Source organism: Camarhynchus parvulus, chromosome 1 (assembly GCF_901933205.1).
Source record: "Camarhynchus parvulus chromosome 1, STF_HiC, whole genome shotgun sequence".
Classification (NCBI taxonomy): domain Eukaryota; kingdom Metazoa; phylum Chordata; class Aves; order Passeriformes; family Thraupidae; genus Camarhynchus; species Camarhynchus parvulus.
Window position 1 is genome coordinate 65,372,654 of NC_044571.1, and position 19,735 is coordinate 65,392,388.

The 19,735-nt window shown below is 35.4% G+C and overlaps 1 protein-coding gene across 6 annotated transcripts in view; it reads left to right on the plus strand.

The window, feature by feature from the left end:
• The first annotated feature begins 5,522 nt into the window (after positions 1-5,522).
• Positions 5,523-19,735, plus strand: part of POSTN (periostin) — a 30,882-nt gene continuing 16,669 nt past the window's right edge. For all 6 annotated transcript variants that reach the window (XM_030943280.1, XM_030943296.1, XM_030943306.1 and 3 more), the window contains exons 1-12: positions 5,523-5,728; positions 7,194-7,292; positions 11,054-11,118; positions 12,359-12,516; positions 13,125-13,289; positions 14,106-14,252; positions 15,133-15,274; positions 15,859-16,071; positions 16,232-16,366; positions 17,787-17,935; positions 18,406-18,542; positions 19,315-19,445. In XM_030943280.1, the coding sequence (XP_030799140.1) occupies positions 5,607-5,728; positions 7,194-7,292; positions 11,054-11,118; positions 12,359-12,516; positions 13,125-13,289; positions 14,106-14,252; positions 15,133-15,274; positions 15,859-16,071; positions 16,232-16,366; positions 17,787-17,935; positions 18,406-18,542; positions 19,315-19,445 (1,663 nt within the window). In that variant the 5' untranslated portion in view covers positions 5,523-5,606. The remainder of the gene's footprint in view (positions 5,729-7,193; positions 7,293-11,053; positions 11,119-12,358; positions 12,517-13,124; positions 13,290-14,105; positions 14,253-15,132; positions 15,275-15,858; positions 16,072-16,231; positions 16,367-17,786; positions 17,936-18,405; positions 18,543-19,314; positions 19,446-19,735) is intronic.

A 19,735-nucleotide genomic window follows, 5' to 3' on the forward strand; every position in this document is an offset into this window, starting at 1 on the left:
AGTGAACTCATAATTTCTTAAAAGTTAAAACATTAAATACTTCAATTCCAGGAAGAATTTTTTTTTCCTAGAAAAGTTAACCTGTCTTAAACTTCTCCAACTCAAAGAAACTACTTTTTCGTAGTGAATATTTACATGGAGAATCCTTAATTTAGAACCCATCCTGGGGGTTTTTTCCCCCCCATATTTACAATACTGTAATCACACACTAAGAAGGTCCTAAAATTTGTGCCATGCAGTATAGCTGTTTGTAGGAAAGAGACACCAGACAATTGCCCAGTCTCCAGACAGGATATATAGGAATGTAGATGCCAGAAGGAAGGCAATATGTCTTGTCATGTCTAGAATTGGTTCCCTTGACTTTCAATTCAGCTCTGTGCAGCAAACAAACTTGAATGTCAGACAAATAGAGAGCCTAATATTTTACACCAAGTGGGAAGCCAGGGTCAAATACCTCCCTGCTCAGTTTGAGGGGGAGCTGTGGCTTTCCAGTAGCTCTTGAAACTCCAGATTTTAAACTGAGTTTTATAGTCATCCCTGTAAATAGAATTATATTAATTTTTGAGATTTTTTCAGTTAGTAATACTTTTATCTATTTTAATATTTATCATTATTTTATCTGAGATCAATCTTGCATTATTTTGCATCACTTCCATTTAAAAAATACCTGAACAAGAAGTAATTTTAGATTTTGTTACAATGTTAATGGTTCTGTTTCCTGAAATCTCTGAGAATCTGATAATTCTCAAAAAATTTCATATAGTTGCCTAGACCACTTCTCTTTTCCCACATTCAGCTCACACTACTACATTCTTTAATTAGCAAAAGCTCTATCTTGGTATGACATGTGCACTTGAAACTTGAGAAAAAAATCAAAAATGAAAAATAATTCTAATGTCAGTCCATTTCCCTTCCATACATACATACAGAAGCTCAAACTGAGGAAGTTAAACTTTAAAGTTTCACTACATCTCAATTTTGATAATTCTTATTTTCACATCTTCCAGATGTCTTTGTTGTGTTTAACCTTTTAAAACCTGAAAGTATTTCTCTTTCAGCCTCTCCTAAGTGTTTTTATATTACACTTAGTGGAAAGCAAAAGTAGCTCTTTTATTATTACAGTGTTATTGATCAAAGGCCTAACTTAAAAGATTTCTTTCATTATAAAAGATGGTTATTCCCATGTTTTTCGCACCTCACACCCACCATGCCACCATATCCATAAATTCCAGCATCTTTCTTACACTTTTAGTTCATGTCCTTGTATGTTCTAGGTTTCGAAGTCTGGCTGTTACAGGAAAGACTCATGGCATTCAGGATTATACAGCCTGTAAATAGCAAGAAGCTTAGAATTTTGCCTTAACTTGACAGTAGCCATCACAAAACTCAAACCAGATGAGACAGCTACCATTTGTGTAGTACACATATCCTGGGGATATGAACACTACTTGGTGTTCGTGACAACACAGACACTGCAATAAATGACCTTTTGATTAACTAGAAATGTGATAAATTTTACCTGCACTAGAGTAGTTTAAATGACCTTTGAAATTTGTAAAAGTTTTCCAGCAGAGTAAATAAGCAAAGTAAATTTAATTGGACCATTTAGGATGCATATTACTGACAATTTGCTGTCATTTCAACCTCAACCAAAAAAAAGGAATTGTTTGTGAGGCATGTTCACTACCTAAATAAACTGGATGGCACTGGCAAACTCAGGGTTTTTCTTTGTTTGCTTGTCTGTGCTTTTTCCTTTAAGCAGTAAAGAGCAGCGTTGACACAGTCTAGTTCATCATCAAACCATCTAATTCTGGGGCAACCTTAAAAAATTAATGGTGCCCAACACAAACACTCTTGCAGCTTCTACCGTGTCTTTGGGACCCTCTGGTGCATTCTGCTGCTGCCTGAATAACTTCTTAACTCCTATTGATTGGCTCCCCCAGCTCTTATCTCAGTGTTGTGCTGGCACTTGCCATGTGCTTTAGAGCACAACTTGGATTTTATTGCAGACTGCCTTGTCAGATGCGCTCATTCTCTAAGGAAGAAAACAACTGTTTGCCAATGGAAACAGCATCACCTGCTGTAGGATGGGAAATCAGCATTCATTCTTCCTGAGGAGTAAGGCTAATCCCTATTTAATTTTTCAGGGTAACTGAGCTGAATATGCAGATCAGGATTAGGGAATCAGACCATATAACTCATGCTTACTGCTACATTTTATAAAACTTTGCCATGTGCACATTACAATTCATGTGTTGGGATTTCTAGCGTCACTTTGACACAGAGGAAGCAGAATATTTTGATGTTTGGGGCTGTAGATTTTTCTCAAATACCATAAGAAGGATCAGTCCATACAGTGAAAAGCTTTTGAGAGATTGATTAGAAGCAATCCTTCCCTGGGTGTGTAAATCACCATTAAATACAGTTTCAAAGAAAAACAGATCCACAAATTGGCATACATGATACTTTAAATCTGAGTCTAGAATAACATCTAGGAACACTGCACTTTAAATTTAATCATTATGCATAAAAATGATAGAATAAATTCATAATCATGAAACTGGAGTATGCACATGATATTTTACAATTTAGGAATATTTCTTCTTCCATCAAAATTTCACTATAAAATAGCACTTTCTAAGAGATCAGATTGATTTTACAGCTCCTGTTGATTTGCTTAAAACCAGATACTTACAGTTTCTGGGGATATATGAAGATGAATGTTTCCTTACAATATAGAAGTAACCAAAGCATTGATTAGTATCTACAGCTCTGAATCACCAGAATGACAACTTTGAGTCTTCCTTTCTTCCTTTCTCCATTTCTTCTCTTCTAAATTCAGATGGCTATGAGCTATCTTCGTGTCTCTACACCTAGCAATACTTTCTGTGATTTAATTCCCATGTATTTATATATATATGCTGTGTCACACACTCACTGGGTGATGTCATGGGGAAAATAATTGAAGTTATTTTGACAAACTCCTTCGTGTTGCTAAAACTTGGAAAGATAGAGTAATGTATAGAATAAGTTTAGTTATTGAAAAAAGATGGAAATACGAGGAGAAAAAATATTTGACAGTGTGTGCCAAATGAAATTTAAACTTTAAAACAAAAACAATTTTGATTCAGGAGCAAGATTCTTTTTGTTAAGTCCTTCAGTAAACTACCAGAGAGAACTAAGTCCAGAATTACTACTGGCTTCTTTTGACCCATATTGCTATCATGTTGAGATTTCATTTTTACAGATTGGGTACAAATTGCTAATAGACAGACGTTTCTGTTGCTTCAATTTGATGCAAAAGAAGTTATTCACAACCCTAAATACTTTAATACAAAGAATTTTTATCATATAGGTAAACTAATCCTCTTTAGGAATAATAAAATTAATTGCTTATCATACAATAAATTCTTAGTGTGAACAATTAACACAGGTTTCAGAAAATGACTTTGCATATTTCTCTCCACTAGAGGTCTCTAGAGAAATGCAATAAACTTTTCAAAATAGCAGATACCTTAGACTTTGCTTCTTGACATTATTTGCATGTCCTGAAAGATGAAAAGCAACACGTGTTCTGTTCTTATTCCAAGTATTTCTTTGGATATATTCTTTCTGTTGTGGGCAATAATTATTCCTATTACTATGATAATAATTCAAATCCATTCAGTGTTTTAATCGATTTTATAGTTAGATATTTAAGATTTATAATTGGAACTTCAACATCACATCACTTAGGAAATATAATAGCACAAAGCATTTAGCAGAAGGAAGAAAAAAGTAAGGTGGCAGCTTAATTTACCTCTGCATTTACTATTTTTTCTAATGCTTACCTCATTAAATATAGAATAATTATGTCACCAGGTTTGTTATAAAGTGTTGGACTTTAGCCTACTCTACTCAATGCAGAGAAGAAACAGGATTCTCTGAGATTTGAGGAGGTAGGGTCAGTAATCAGAAAACTGGAAAACCGTGGAAAGAAAAATGGTTGTCCTCTCAGATTGCTCCATCATTAACTGTCGTGGATAGCTCTGTAAACAAGAGCTCAATGCATGCAGCAGCATTAATTGCTACTTTTTTTTTTTTGGTGCTACATGGTAAGTGTGGAAGAGAAGAACATGAGCTATGCTGAAATCCTAGACATGAGGGAGGGACTCCAGAGAAGACAGGTTACTGGGACAGTTCTGGGACTTTCTGAAATTTTTCAAGTTAATTTTACAGTGTATCTTCTGATGTTTTTTCACCTTTAATTTGAGAACTGCAAAGACTACTCAACTAAGGCAAATTAGCAGCTTGAAATATCACAGCTAAGCACTTAAGAGGTGATATTTCTCAGAGTATTTCTTGCTGCAAAACCAGGAAGAAATAAAAAGCATATCAGCACGGCACTGATATTCTCCTAAAGCTTGTTATACGAAATCACAGAGTTGACCCATCACCTCCATCAGAGGATCTGTCAGTGAGGTTTCAGGCATGGAGCTTGTACATCAAGAGGTGCTGACACTTCCATGAGCTATCTTGAATTTTTTGCGAGTTGGGTATATAGAGGTCATGATAGAACAGAAGCCCACATACCATTTAACTAAATGTCTCTGCTCTGAACCTTAGAAACCATGAAGTGTTATGCAAATGCATCTATATAAATGGCAGAATTTTTTCCTTGGCATGAAAATTTCAAGCTCCTGGATTGCAGTCAACACACCAGCTGCCCCTGGAGCCTTAAGACTATCCACTATCCCTTCATAGGAGACTTGAGCCTGTCACTTCTGCCTCAGTTTCCTCAGTTACAGCTCAGAATTAAATTTTCCATTTCCATTACATTTTCCATTGTACAAGAGGCTTTGAAGGACTGACTAATAAGTACAGAAAGGTACACGTGCAAATGTCCAGGTACTCTTTGATTTTGATATGATAAGTAATCATATATTACATAAAGCTCTGAATGAAAGCATTATGTAACAGTACTTGTTATCATTAGAATTAAATTGAATATTTAAATTAATACTGCATTTGACTGAGTGACTACTTCATAATCAGAATATGTGTTAATATGGCTTTTTTTTTTCTCAAGACAAAAATGCTATTTCAGGATTATTGGCAACTGTATTTGAAACTTTCATCAACTTCACTAGTTAAACAGCTCATAGCTGATGACTGTGAGGACATGGAAAACAAAGGAAAGCAATGCACTTCTTATGGGAACAGACAACATCTTCCTCTGAGTTTGAATAAAACCACACGCAGTGATCATGACCTCTGGATGCCTCAGTGCTATAAATACTAAACCATAAGTCAAAGTCTAAACTTCTCAAACTCTCTCTGTTGTTGTGTCAGCAGAATAAAATGTTATGCCTTCTGTAATAAGGAAGAAATTAATCAATTGGGGATTAAAAGAAATTATTTATATGGTTAATTAGGGTACTGATTTAGGTTACTGAAGCTGGCAGCAAAAGCTGCTCGCTGTTCTAAGGGGGGTGGTACAAAGTTTCAGGTTGATCCTCTCTCTGGTTCCCTCCCACCACCTTCTAGCATGTATATAAATTGTCAGCTCTCCAGACCCTTTGCCAGTTCTCTCTTCTAGACTTGCCAGAAGCAACAGAGGACTAAAGATGAAGATCTTTTTCTTATTCACCTTTTTGCCTTTTTTGTTGTCTGCTCTTGAACAAGCAGCTGCTTCTGCTCACTATGACAAGATTTTAACTCACAGTCGAATAAGGGCACGCGACCAGGGGTAAGTAACTGGCTTTTATTTCTAATTTAAAAGGAAGCTTGTTAATCTTTATTCTCCCCTTTCTTCTAGCATCATATTACCTGTGATTTTTCACTATGAATTTTTACTGTCCTTCAAGCAGAATTTTCTTTTAAAATTCATTTTACAAGAATTGTTTCTGAATGAAAAGATTTACACAGAGTTTTAAAAGCAGACAGAATACTATTAAACTTCATAAAATGGAAAGAAATCTAAAATCACCACTTCTCAATGAATAAAATGTGATTCAGAATCACCAAAATTAATTTCAGTTTTTAAGTATTGTAATGGGAGATCAGAAATTTTTTATGTGTTTTCAAACTTTTGCAGAGTTGATAGCTATCCACAGTATTTGCTCTCTTTTTTCCATCCTGATGAAAACCGTTAACTCTATTTAAATGTTTTCTAATGTGGGAATATATACTGGGAATCCTTTGTGAAACTTCTGTTCCCACATGCAGCAAGTTTCTTAGCAGGGCTTCCAAAAGGCAACACTTACAAGCCAGGCTGCTTGGAGACACGGAAATAATTTTAACAGCTGGTGTCAGGAAAACACATGTGCCTAAAGATATTTTCCTCTAGTCTTCTTAAGCAAAAAACATTCTGTGAATAAGAATTGTTTACCATCTTCCCACTGCCTGCTAGACACACACACATTTCAGATTTTCTTTAGCTTTTCAAATAAAGGAGCTCACTGACTTCCCAGTGATGTAAAGTATATATTCTAATTTCTGAGCTGATTAATTTTTTTAATTGCAAAAATATAAAAATAAGGGATGAAATGCCCTTGCTCCATGGAATTTGACCATAAGAAATTCATCTTTGCACACCACCATGCTAAGGAACGTGTATTCCTCCTCTGAAGTCTGTGACTCCTTTTATTTACATGCCAATTTACCCTTTGGTCCCCAGTAATTCCCAGAATGTTTATTTAGGTGCCTGCGGTACTCAAAATGGTTGGTAATCAAAATAGCTGATTGATTTACAGAAGACAGGGCTTGCTTCTACATAAAGAACAAGGCACTTTTCTTCCCCATCTCCCCACGACCTTCAGCTGCACAGATGTGTAAAAGACAAAAACTTTAATGAAAAGAGCCTCAAGGTGCTCACTAGTCCCCAGTGGCTGGTAATTCACTTCACAGGGGGAGGGGAGAAATGGATATCGAGACTTGCCTGGGCACAGCTGGTGATCACTGCCCATCAGACACACAGAGTCAAACCAGAACAAAGAGGAAGCTCCTGCCGCTGCAGTGGGGGGAAACTTGCCAAGGAATCCAGCTGGGCAGTCCCAAGAACTTGCACTGTGGCTACTTCAAAACACATCTGTCCTGGGAAGTGAAGCCAGATGCTAATTTCTTACTTACAAGAAAACTGTTTGCTACTATTTTGTGTAAAATTTTTCATGTATGAAAACTTCTTTTTAAAATGTTTCTCACTGCCTCCATAGCCCAAATGTCTGTGCTCTTCAGCAAATTATGGGAACAAAAAAGAAGTACTTCAGCACTTGCAGAAACTGGTACCAGCAATCCATCTGTGGAAAGAAAGCGTAAGTATGCTCTGCTTCCAAACTATTCTCCCATTGACTGAGATAATAAAATGTACTATTAGAAAACTCCTTTTCTCACAGACAAACTGTTTATAGTTTATGTTAGAATCTTTCCTTCTCCTCCAAATGGCATTGCAATACTGACTTCCCTATCCTTCTCTGGGCACACTGCAAGTCATCCAAAATACCTCACCTTGTCAGTAAAGTCTGCCATACTACTGACAACTTTGGCACTAAATTTTATTCTACGGCAGACACATTGGGAAGAAAGGTATTTCCTGAAAATGCTTAGAGAGGATCTTGAATATTCTCACAGGCAGTTTTGGAAAGCAACCTACTTCTGTGGTTTTATTCCTAGATAGATGTCATGTCTTCCCATGAAAGAAAGTCTGCTCTCAGAATGAATCTGAGGGAATTCATTACTTTTCAAAGCTTCAGAAGCAGTGATGGATAACTTCATGTGTTAGGAAAAGTAGTTTGATGCAATAGGCAGTTTAGACTCATTGAACTGAAGTCACCTGGAGACTTTGTTCTCCTCATGACCAGAATTTGAAGGCATGTTAGTTGTAAAATATTTCGCAAATCCTGTGCAAGGCTGCAAGAAGTTTAATACAGCCAACCAGAGGAAGACATTGTGCGGTGGAGCTGGGTGGGTTTGGTCATGACAGTGTACACAAAATTATCACCTGCTCTTCCCCTTCCATTTTAAACCCCCTACCATTGTACAAGCACTCATAGAGCAGGGCTAGATGAGGAAAAGAATCTGTGTGAGAATAACTTGAGTCATAGAACCCCTGAGGATTGTTTAAGGGGTTTTTGTGGTTATAATAAAGCATCTGTTGTAACCTAGTCTTAGCCATTAATGAGTTTTATACTCTGCATGCTAAACCCAGAAACGCAAACAAGACTAAGAGACTTCTGCAATAAGAATGCTAATCCAAAGGACAACAGCTCATCTCATGTCAATATCTCCATGTTAAAAAGTCCTCCCTAACTTATGTCTAGAAAATGTTGAAAGTTTTTATTATGTGCAATTCCCATTTACAATGGAAGTGTAACATACAAATTTCCTAAATCAGCATTTGTTGGAACAAAATCTTTCCACTGTTGGAACAAATCATTTCCACAAAATGTTTCTCAGCAGTATTTTATCTCCATGCCAGCAAGAAGTAGAAACAGATGAGTCACAGACCTGATTTGAATAAACGGAAAACTGGCTCTATTAGCCAAGAATAACAAGGATTAAGGTAGTGCTGTTCTGTCTTTTTCCTTTGGAATATACTCCTTTGGATGAGGTCAGGACAATATTGTACTTAAAAAAAAAAAACACAAAAAAATCAAAAAACAAACAAAACAAAACTAAAAACAACAACAACAAAAAAAATTAAAACCAACAAAGACAAAGAAATGAACCCCACCAAAACCTCAAGAATGCATCATTGGTTTCTTAGCTGAATAATTGATTTCTTTCTTCTTTTGGCCACAGGCTTATACTGAACTAGTAGGGATACATATGAGGATAATTTCTGGTCTGGTCTGAGGTGGCATTTCCCCTGTGTGCTCTGCCTACACACAGGTTGTACTGGCGAACTGCATCTTGCACCAAATTTTATCTGACTCTGACTTTATTGTGGGACGATGCTCCATACAAACCTCTTTTCTCCCATCCTATCTTTCCTACATAAGAACCTTCTAACTGCAGAAAACTGTAAGGGAATATGAATAATGTAAGTAGGAACTTGCTAACTGAAAAGGAGCCTGGGCTGTGCATAACAAGATACGTGGTAAAAAAGTCACTGATCTTGTAATGCTTGGCTGAAGAAGCATTTTCTTCTTACCTATATTCTTCAGCCAATTTTCTGTCTTTTATTAATTGTATCATTGTTGGATGTAGTATGAGGAATATCTTGCCATATCTTAATCTATGCTTATAACTCAGCTGCCTCTTTCTAATTAAACTGCAATCTTTCATGGCATCCCATGGGATGAGGGGGAAATATTTTCTATTCCAAGGGAGGAAAAAATATTTTCTCATGACAAAGCAGTTCACACAGCTAGGAGAACATTTTAATTCCTATTTTGCTACACTTTTTTTTTAACAGATAATCAGATTATTATGTTTTTATTATTAGCTTCTGGCAAGGATGCAAGAAGGACTAAGAGTAAAAGGTTTATCATTAGATTAAAAATCAATAGCCCATGCTATCCATGCATTCCTAAGACACAGCCTTTAATGAATTGCTTTAAAGGAAGAGATGTACTAAAAGAACTATAAAAATACTTTCAATATATGGCTTCTCAGTTGAAAATATGCGCATGGCAGAAGGGTGAATATGTCATGTACATATATGCCTGTGAAGGAATGGATAAAAAATATTTTCATAGCACAGAGAAATAAAAGACTGTGTTTAAAAAAGAAATCATTTTCACCACCTCTATCAGATTGCTCTCTTTTATGGAATGATAATCCTCACTTTTCCAGTCATGCTGTTTATTATTATTTTTCTTCCAGTCTACTTTATTTTAAAATCTCTTTAAGTAGTTTGGATGTTGAAGATATTAAGGCCAACTTTTCATTTGAATAAGCTGTTCATTTTAATGTGGTTGTGATTAACTTTTTGTCAGCTTTAAATTATGAAACATGAGAAAAATGTACTCAGCTGCCACCAAAGATTCTACAAATTAAAAATGAACTGTAGTGGTTAAAGGCCCAGTAAAAAGCTTCAAGGAATGCGTGTTCAGAACTTTTGAATTGCCAACATCAGCCACATCTATAAAAATAAATACATTGTGTAAAACAGTAATGTCATTATGGTGTACCATATACTGTACAGTGTAAGATAATTTGAAAAATAATATCTGAAGTTTAATGTATTAAATTTCTTCCAAGGAGCCAAAATTACTTCAGTAATAACTTTAGTGAATTTGCATTTTCCGTAAAAGAGGAGGATTTTTCAAACAGGTCAATGGTAGAAATCTTATTTCTGTTTAAAATTAAGAAGGCATTATGTCTTATAAGAAACACAATGTTAAAATGAACATTATATTATAGAATCATCATTCAGCCCTGTTTTGCTGTTATGTGTAGCTTATGTGTATTTGAGAATTAGAGTGTTTTTATATAACATTTCCTGGCCCTTGGCAATGCTTAAGTCTCTGTGTGCTCTGATGACAAACTTTTTAAACCCTGGATTTGGTTTCTTGTATTCTGGTTTTCATCCTTACTACATTTACCTTGAACTTTCCCTTGAGTCCATCCATCCAGTTTTTAGTGACTTCCTTGCCTGTAACCAGTTTTATGTCTGTTCTTAATTAGTTCTCTCCCTCATTCCTGAGCTTCTTCAAATTCTTCCTTGGAAAACAGAGGCTCTCTTATCCCACTTTTTATCTCCATACAATGCACAGGACCTTCTCTGAAACACTTGTCAATTCCTATAACCAGTATGTATGTAACCTCATGTAGTTCTGTCACTTTAATTTCTATTCTGTTAATTTAAATTTGTCTTTTTCCTTCACAACCCTTTGACCAGGATTTTATTTTAATGATGTCAGTCATTCTTTAAATTCAAAAACTTTACATTCAGTAAAATATGACCAATTTGTAATCAATACAAAAAGGGTTGAATGACAAAAAAAGGCTGAAATGCTGGAGAGTATGTGCTAGCAATGAAAAATTGATAATAGAAATAAAATTAGACTTAGCAAAAATTAGTTTATTTCTCCTACATATTATTTAATGGTGCTTTTATCTGAATCCACAGAACTGTCTTATATGAGTGCTGTCCTGGTTATATGAAGATGGATGGTACAAGAGGATGTCCTGCAGGTACAAGCTTATTTTCTTATAGATAAGTTGGCATATGGAAAGAATTAAAATTACAGCAGAGTTTCAAAGGTGATCAGCATGAGAAATGATTGCCTCTTTTTAAGAAGTACTGCCTAAGAATGCACAGCTTCATTTGCATGCAGTAAGCACAATTAAAAATTAGCTAGCACTGAATTTGATCATAAAGTTTAGGTTGAATTTCCCAGGTCCTTCCAGATTCTGGATTGGTGAGAAATCATAGTGTCTTCAGTTCCCAAAGCTGCCAAAGAAGAGCTTTAATTCCTATTTCCATCAAATCCAAGACTAGTCTGGAGCGTACCGGTGTGGTCAGAAAGCCAGGACCCAGGGTGGAGCATATCTAAATTTTGTATTTTCCTTTTTCTGAAAAACTTGAATCTAATTTACCTAAAGAGTCTTATAGCCTTTATCAAAGAAAGAGTGAAAATGAAGACAGAAATTCTTCATCTCTCCTATTTATGCTATTCTGCTTTGTAAAGATAAAACTAATTGTAGCAGAAAAGAGTAGTATGGGAAGGAATACATTTCATAGTTTTTGATCCCTGCAACTGAGATAATCCTTCTGTGTTCAATAATGCAGAGTTCAGTTTGTTCAGATAAATTGATCTCCCTTCAGATGCTGTCATTAGGATGAGATAGATCAGTCACACATTAGAATTGCCTGTTCTTCTCAATAACCATAAAAAGAGTGAAAAACTATTAGATTCTATGCAAATATCTCACTTCTAGATGCCTAAAATTAGGAGAGATGAATGCTGTTCTCATGTAGCCATGTTTTAACTGTGAGACTATGGCCATTCTTACTCTCTGCATAAATCAGTATATGCATAAACCAGACCCTGGAAGAAGAGTAAGAGGCCTCACAAAAAGAATTCTGGTCCATTGTGACTTAATGAGACCCACTCCACTGAAATTTTTGTGGGATAGCCTCTGTCCTTCATGTTGGGTTGATACAAAATACAACAGATCTTCTAAAGGAAACTTTACAATATTCAGTATTGTTTGATCTAATTTTTCATTAAGAAAATCACAAAAAGCAGCAGCAAGCAGATGTGCTTAGATGATTTTTGAGTATTTTGACAATGAAAATTTTAACCCTAAACATATTGTTTAACTCTGACTTAAACAGTTTCAGAACTATTACACATCCAAAAGACAGAAAGAAAATTTGATTGTGATAAATTGAAGAGTTTACAGTGTTCTTTCCTTGTGTTTATTTTAGTTGCTCCAATTGATCATGTATATGGTACGCTTGGTATTGTGGGAGCTACCACCACACAGCGCTACTCTGACATGTCAAAGCTGAGAGAGGAGATTGAGGGACGAGGATCATTCACTTTCTTTGCACCAAGCAATGAAGCCTGGGACCAGTTAGATTCAGTAAGTGTGTGTGTCTGTGTCCATGTGCGTGAGTTAAACATTTTAGCTGAAGCAGCTAGTGTGGGATAAATTAGATTGGAAACAATGTCAAGTTTTAGACATAGAGGGACATAATACAGGTAATAATGAAATAATCTGCATGTTTAATGTAGATTTCTGAAGCTAGAGAAGCTGGGTTTACTTTCAGGAATACTAAGTAACTGTAGTTGCTTCTTACTTAAGCACTTGCATGACACATATTAGTATTGTTAATTTATTTAACATAGTTTCAGGGAAACTCCTAGGAATTCCAGCAGCTGCATGATGTATGACTGTACACTGTCAGAAATTCAGATGTCCATTTTTTAATAATGATTTTAGTTGAATAAACATTTAATTAAAGATCCTCCAATGATCTGACTGTGATGAAGACTCATCTTCCATTTGTGAGCAAATCAGACTTAAAGATCATTTAAGTAGAGCCAGATTTATAGGCATCAAAGTTGTCTTCCCTAACAGATGCTGAGTATATGTTGAAAGCATATACTAAGGTAAAACAATACATACATCTTTCTGAGTGGCAGGAGGTTTCGAGGCTTGTAATTAATTAAATTCCTTTTCTTCTTCAGGAAACCCACAGGAATTTGGTTGACAATGTAAATATTGAACTGTATAATTCTCTCCACCACCACATGTTAAACAAGCGCATGTTGACAAAAGATCTTAAGAATGGCATGACCCTGGTGTCTATGTATAATGGCCAGAAATTGTTTATTAACCATTATCCCAATGGGGTAAGTCTATTCTCTTTTTTTCCCCCTAATACATTTATTTATTTGATGCCTTTATTTCCTTATATAACTAAGAAAATATATTATCAAAAGTTTACTATCCACCAAGTCAGTTGCCACTAAGAAAAATAAATATTCTCTCGTAGAATTTTTGACTGCTCTGTAGACTAATCACTAAGAAAGGATGAGTAAAGATTGTGATGTTTTGAAATCAAAGTGCAAATGAAAATGAACTTTCTTCATAATAGACAAAGGCTTTGTTGGTCAAAATACATGATCATAATAAATTTGACAGCAAAATCTACTATTAATTTTTATAGTTTTGCTAAATAATATTAAAGCAGATCTGTTATTTGAATTTGAGTCCATGGTAGGAGCATTGAATGTTGTAGGAAACACACATCCATTATTTGCCTAGGCAAAAAAAAATTATAAATGCTAGAAAACTCCCAGTTAAGTCACTCATCTTTGTCATCTTAAATGCATCAAAATGTTTGTTTGTCTACAGGTTTTATTGCTAAAAAGAACCAGTACAATCAACATATTAGCCAGATAAGAAATCAGAATAATTGCAGTAAGAAATTAAACATGAATATGAAGTCAATGTAACCTGAATAAATCTGCTGCTATCTTTCCAGAAGCTTAGTCAAACTTTCAAATCTTACAAGGCTTTACTTCAAATTTTGAAAAAAACCAATTGGAATTACAACAGGGAATACACAATTTACAGTACCTACATTGCCAGTCTGTGAGAGTCAGGTTCCAAGATTGTGATCAAATTAGTGTTCAATCTTCTACTACTTGATTCTTCAAATATAGGTTGTCACTGTTAACTGTGCCAGGATCATCCATGGCAACCAAATTGCTACCAATGGTGTTGTTCATGTCATTGATCGTGTCCTGACTTCTGTTGCAAATACCATTCAAGATTTCATTGAATTCGAAGATGAGCTTTCATCATTTAGAGTAAGTGGACAAAAATAAAAACTCTTCTCTGTTTATTTAAGGAGGGTTTTTTTTATTCCTTTTTTCTTTGTTTACGATACCTGGAAGTAAGAGGTGTTAGCTCAGTAAGAGAGAAAAAATAAATTAAATTAGGAGCTTCAGGTAATATTGAAAACCTAGCTATTTAAAAAGGCAACAACAATAGGACAAAATATGTCCTTGTACCTAAAAAGTGTCTTCTCTTCAAGCACTGAGAAAATGAAATGTGAGCATGAAGTTACAGAGTCTGGTGCTAGATAAATAAGAACAATTTCAAAATGGATAATAAAAAATGGTAAAGACACCAAATAAATTTCAGAACCCAACTCATAGAGTCAGTAGATGCACATAAGAATGATTTTTCTTGCATAGAGGAAGCATGATTAAAAATTGTCCAAGTTTCTAATTTTTCCATCTTCTGAAAAATGTGTTTGCACAGTGTAATGGGATTTCATGCTGCATATTTTAAAAAATATGCCATTGGTTTGCAGATAATTGTTGTCCTTTTCCATCTTCCATCTCCTTAATAAATACAAAAAGGTATTTTAAATGGAGAGGCATAAAGGTGGAGAAGATCCTCTGAATCCCTCAAATCCAGTTCGTGACAGTTACAGGCAACCACAATATTTAATATCTTTAAAAAAACTTGATCTAAAAACCAATACTTTCTGGTTTTCAGTTTAAACAAATTCCTCTGTCGATTATTTTTTTCATCTTTCTGTAACATTCATTATCTATCTTTTTAAAACACTGATCTCAGTCTAGCATCCAAGTATCTGCAGGCATGAGGTAAAATTAGACAGATAATGTATTTTGGTAATATTTCAAATAATCAGCATTAAAAGAAAAAATTATATTTTAGGCTCCTGCCATTACATCAGGTGTCATGGATATTCTTGGAAGACCTGGTCATTACACAATCTTTGCTCCTACTAATGAAGCTTTTGAGAAACTTCCAAGGGGAGTTTTAGAAAGAATCATGGGTGACAAGGTGGCCTCTGAAGGTATTTAAACTTTTTTGCAAATGAGAAATATGTATGAGTTGATCAGGAGGCAGAAAATACATTATTCTTATAGCTCTGGAATCAAGCACCGCTACTTTCATGAGTGTAGGAGGAGTTATTTCTTCTGTCTCTAATTTTTCCACTTGCCTAAGGATAGAAAGTCATTGAAAACTTAATTTCCATAACAGTCTAAATATAATATATTCAATGTGAAAATATATAGGCACATTGACTTTCCAATAGTTCAGCTGCATAGGTCTGATAGACATTCCTGTCCCTAGAATTTCAGGGCTATCTGAATATGAAATTCTCTCATGCCTTTGCATAGCCTACGGGGTTTTGTGCTTTTGGAGCATATCATGTGCAGTGACCAGCAGATTGTAGCATAACCAATATATTTTTAATAATATAAGGGATGCCAAATAGTTTAGATCAAAAATGTGATTTAGAGGCCTACAGTATCATCAAATTTAAATAAAGTATCTGTGAGTGAAATTAATTAAAAATAGTATATGTAAATTATACGTATATGTATATGCATCCAAACATCTACATCTATTAAATTCCTGCTCTTTTCTCTGCAGCTCTTGTGAAGTTCCATATATTAAATACTCTCCAGTGCTCTGAAGCCATCACAGGTGGAGCTGTCTATGAAACGTTGGAAGGAAACACTGTTGAAGTTGGTTGTGATGGTGAAAGTCTGACTGTGAATGGAGTGAAAATGGTGAAACGCAAAGATATTGTGAGAAGCAATGGCGTTATCCACCTCATTGATCAAGTGCTAATTCCTGACTCTGGTCAGTGATGTGTATGGAAAACTTGTTGCGCTGAAGATATTTTCAATAACCTTACCCAGATTCCCTCAGATATATAGTTCTGGATAAGCATGGAGAATCCAAATCAGAAATAGGAAGATATTGTGTGTTAAAATACCTTTTCTTAATTCTTTATTTGCAGCCAAACAAGTCATTGAGCTTGGGGGTGCTCAGCAGACTACATTTACGGACCTGGTGGCACAGCTAGGGCTGGCATCTTCTCTAAGGCCAGAAGGCCAATACACTCTCCTGGCACCTCTGAATGGTGCTTTCTCAGGTTAGTAGCCCTAAAAGATTGTCAAAATAAGCAAGTATGTATGCTACCCTGACAGTTCTCCAAATAACCCCCAGTACTTGTTCTAAGTCTCACTGCAAAAGCATCATAGATAAATAGAATGACTGCATCCTTTCAAATTACATACCTTGTAGAAATACAAAACAAGCCTTTACACCAGGCTGCAGAGTTTGTTTTCACCCATATCGTTTGCTAATGGAAATAGTAGCACTAAAATAGGATACAAAATATACACAGAAAGATTTTAGGAATGGAAAGGTATCAATAAACTGCCAGTTTCCTTAGTCTTATATTACTTCCACTAGATTCAAAACTTATTTATTCTCAGAAAATTTATGCAGTAGTTTCATTCCAGCCAACAGCTAAGTACCACACATCCACTTGATCACTCCCCTCTTTCCCCCACTCTGGGATGGGGAGGAGAAACAGGGGAAAAAAATGTAATAAAACCTCATAGGCTTAAATAAGAACAATTTGATAACTTTAACAAAGTAAAATAATAATATTAATAACACTAATACTAAAATAATAATAATAATAATAATAATAATAATAATTTTTAAAGTATTATTAAAGCCTAAGAGAAAAAGGTGATGCATGATACAATTACCCTGAGTTATGTGCAGCCATTGACTGACACCTTCCAGCCAGATTCCCCCAGTTTATATACTGAGCACAACATTCTGAGGTATGGAATATCCCTCTGGCAAATTTGATTCACCTGTCCTGGACATGATCCTTCCAGCCTCTCATGCACTGGCCACTCACAGAGCACAAGGCACTGAGATGTCCTTGGCTTAAGGTGAGCACTGCTCAACAACAACCAAAATACCAGAATGTTATCAACATTATGGTCATACTAAAGCCAAGACACAGCACTGTAGGACCTGCTAGGAGGAAATTTGACTCTATCCCAGTTAAACCCAGGAAATACAAGAAAGTTATTATTTCTTAGTACATCAAAGCAGAGAGAAACAGATATAAATATGCCATAAAAGAGGTGTTTGTATATTTGCGGAGGTGACCACCTGAATATCTTGCCTTTTCTCAAAGAATTAGAGTGTAGTCTTATTACTAAGGAAGCAAATTTGGATAGATTTTAGGTGCACATGTGGAAAGGACTAGTTCTAATACAAAATGTAGTAGTAATTCAGAAGATGGATCAGGCCCACCTATAAATCATCAGACATTAGTTTTAGTAATTAATCATGGCTGTGTCAAAAGTTCTTGACTGAATTTGAGGAATGATCAAAACAATTTGTCTTCTGCATACACAGACTCGTCCATGTTTTAACTCAAGCATTTCCAAGAAAGATTCAGTATTTCCAGATTCTTTTAACTATACTTGAATAAAAATTCCATATATAAATTAGTATACATTAATATCTAATTTGCTTTGTAGATGACACCTTAGGGCTGGATCAACGTCTTCTTAAGACAATCCTGCAGAATCACATTATAAAAGTGAAAGTTGGGCTCAATGAACTGTACAACGGACAAGAACTGGAAACAATTGGAGGAAAACTACTTAGAGTGTTTGTGTATCGCACAGTAAGTGAATGAGTCTTTCTAAAAATATGCATCCAACTATGAAATGGAAGTTAATGAAAGGCAAAGCTGAATGAAACCCCCAACATTTACCATTATGACTTTCTAGCAAAAAATTCTTCAACTTTTAAGATAGCAAAAATTTAAAATCTGATCTTTCTCAATCTGAGCTTTTTTTGCATGGAGAACTCTGGGAAAATGCAACAGAATTTCCAAGTGGGTGCTTAGTTAGTTACAAATTTTTAAAGCTCGTTTTTAAAACTAATTAAGAACATTCTCAAGGGAAAAACACACACACACACAAATCAAGTGTTCAAATATTTGCACCATTCTGTTTTATTTTAGATTTTGCTATTTCTGCTTACTCAAGCAATGCCAAATTTCCTGGGAAGAGCACACAATTTGACTGTAGGAAATATGGTTGTTATTTTTAACATTGTGTAAACATCTACATTTCTCTCTCTTTCAATAAGGCTGTATGTATTGAAAATTCATGCATGGTCAGAGGAAGCAAAGAAGGAAGAAATGGTTTTATTCACATTTTCAGACAGATCATCAATCCAGCAGAAAAGACTTTGCATGAAATGCTGAGAAATGATAAGCGTTTTAGGTGAGTAGCAACACTGACAGAACTGAGATTTTCCTGCAGAGGTATATACAGCACAGCTGGTTTGAGAAAACGTTTTGGACTGTGAACATGTGAGTTGTTGGGTCTTTGAGAGCAGGGATGGCAGAGAAGGGTTTATTAACTACACAAATAACATAAAAGGAAAAGAAATGTGGGGGAAGAAAAATGTTCTCCAGCTGCATGCTGAAAAGGCTTCCACACTCTATGCTAGAATGCTTTTTTATGGCACAAAGGGTTATAAGACACTAGAATGAGAGGAGTAAAAGGACAGAAGGAATTGAGTGATACATCCAGAGCTATAAATGCGATGGACTCTGGAGTTTTAATTAATGAGTGATACAATTCCATATGGGTGCAGCGGGATTACATACCTTTCCAGTACTTATTTCTGTCCCTTTTCTGCATGAATCTCAATACTCCTAAAGCAAGAGCAATCCTTTGCATCCTCCCTTTATCTGTTTGATCTGCAAGCATTTGTACTTGACAAATTCTCCTCTGATCCCAGCTGCAGTTATTTTTTTTTTCAAATAGCTTTTCCTCTGTCTGCTACTTTTAAGACTGCCTTTTCCATTTTTTTTTCCTCTCCTCATTTTCCTCTTCCACTATCTTTATTTCTGGGAAACAGTGAAAGTGTTTGCAAATTGAAACACTGTTGGAAATAAAAATGGGAGAACTATGTACCTGATGTACCTCGACCCAATTATACCACATTTCAACACAATGTATTTGTGGTTTGTCTGTTTGGTGTAAACAGCGTTTTCCTCAGTCTGGTGAAAGCTGCAGATTTGGATGATGTTCTGTCACGGCCTGGACAGTGGACTCTGTTTGTACCAACTAATGAGGCCTTTAAAGGTTTGACTGACGATGACAAGGACATACTGATAAGTAAGTGTCGAAAAAACCCTGGAATTACGAGCAAATTAAAATTTATTGGAAAGGAGACTAATGCACCTCTCACACAAAAGCTGTCTGCTGAAGCAGTTTACCTTTTGCATAGAGTAGGTCATAGGAATCCACTTAATTATTTCCTTCTGGGGCATAGAGAAAATGTCTTTTTGGAGAAAAACTCCAACCTGACTTTTAAATTTAAATTTCACTCCTCAATATCTTATTCCATAGTGTTGCTTCCTTCCATTATTTTTGCCTTCAATTCAGAACTTGAAGTTGTCCAAGGC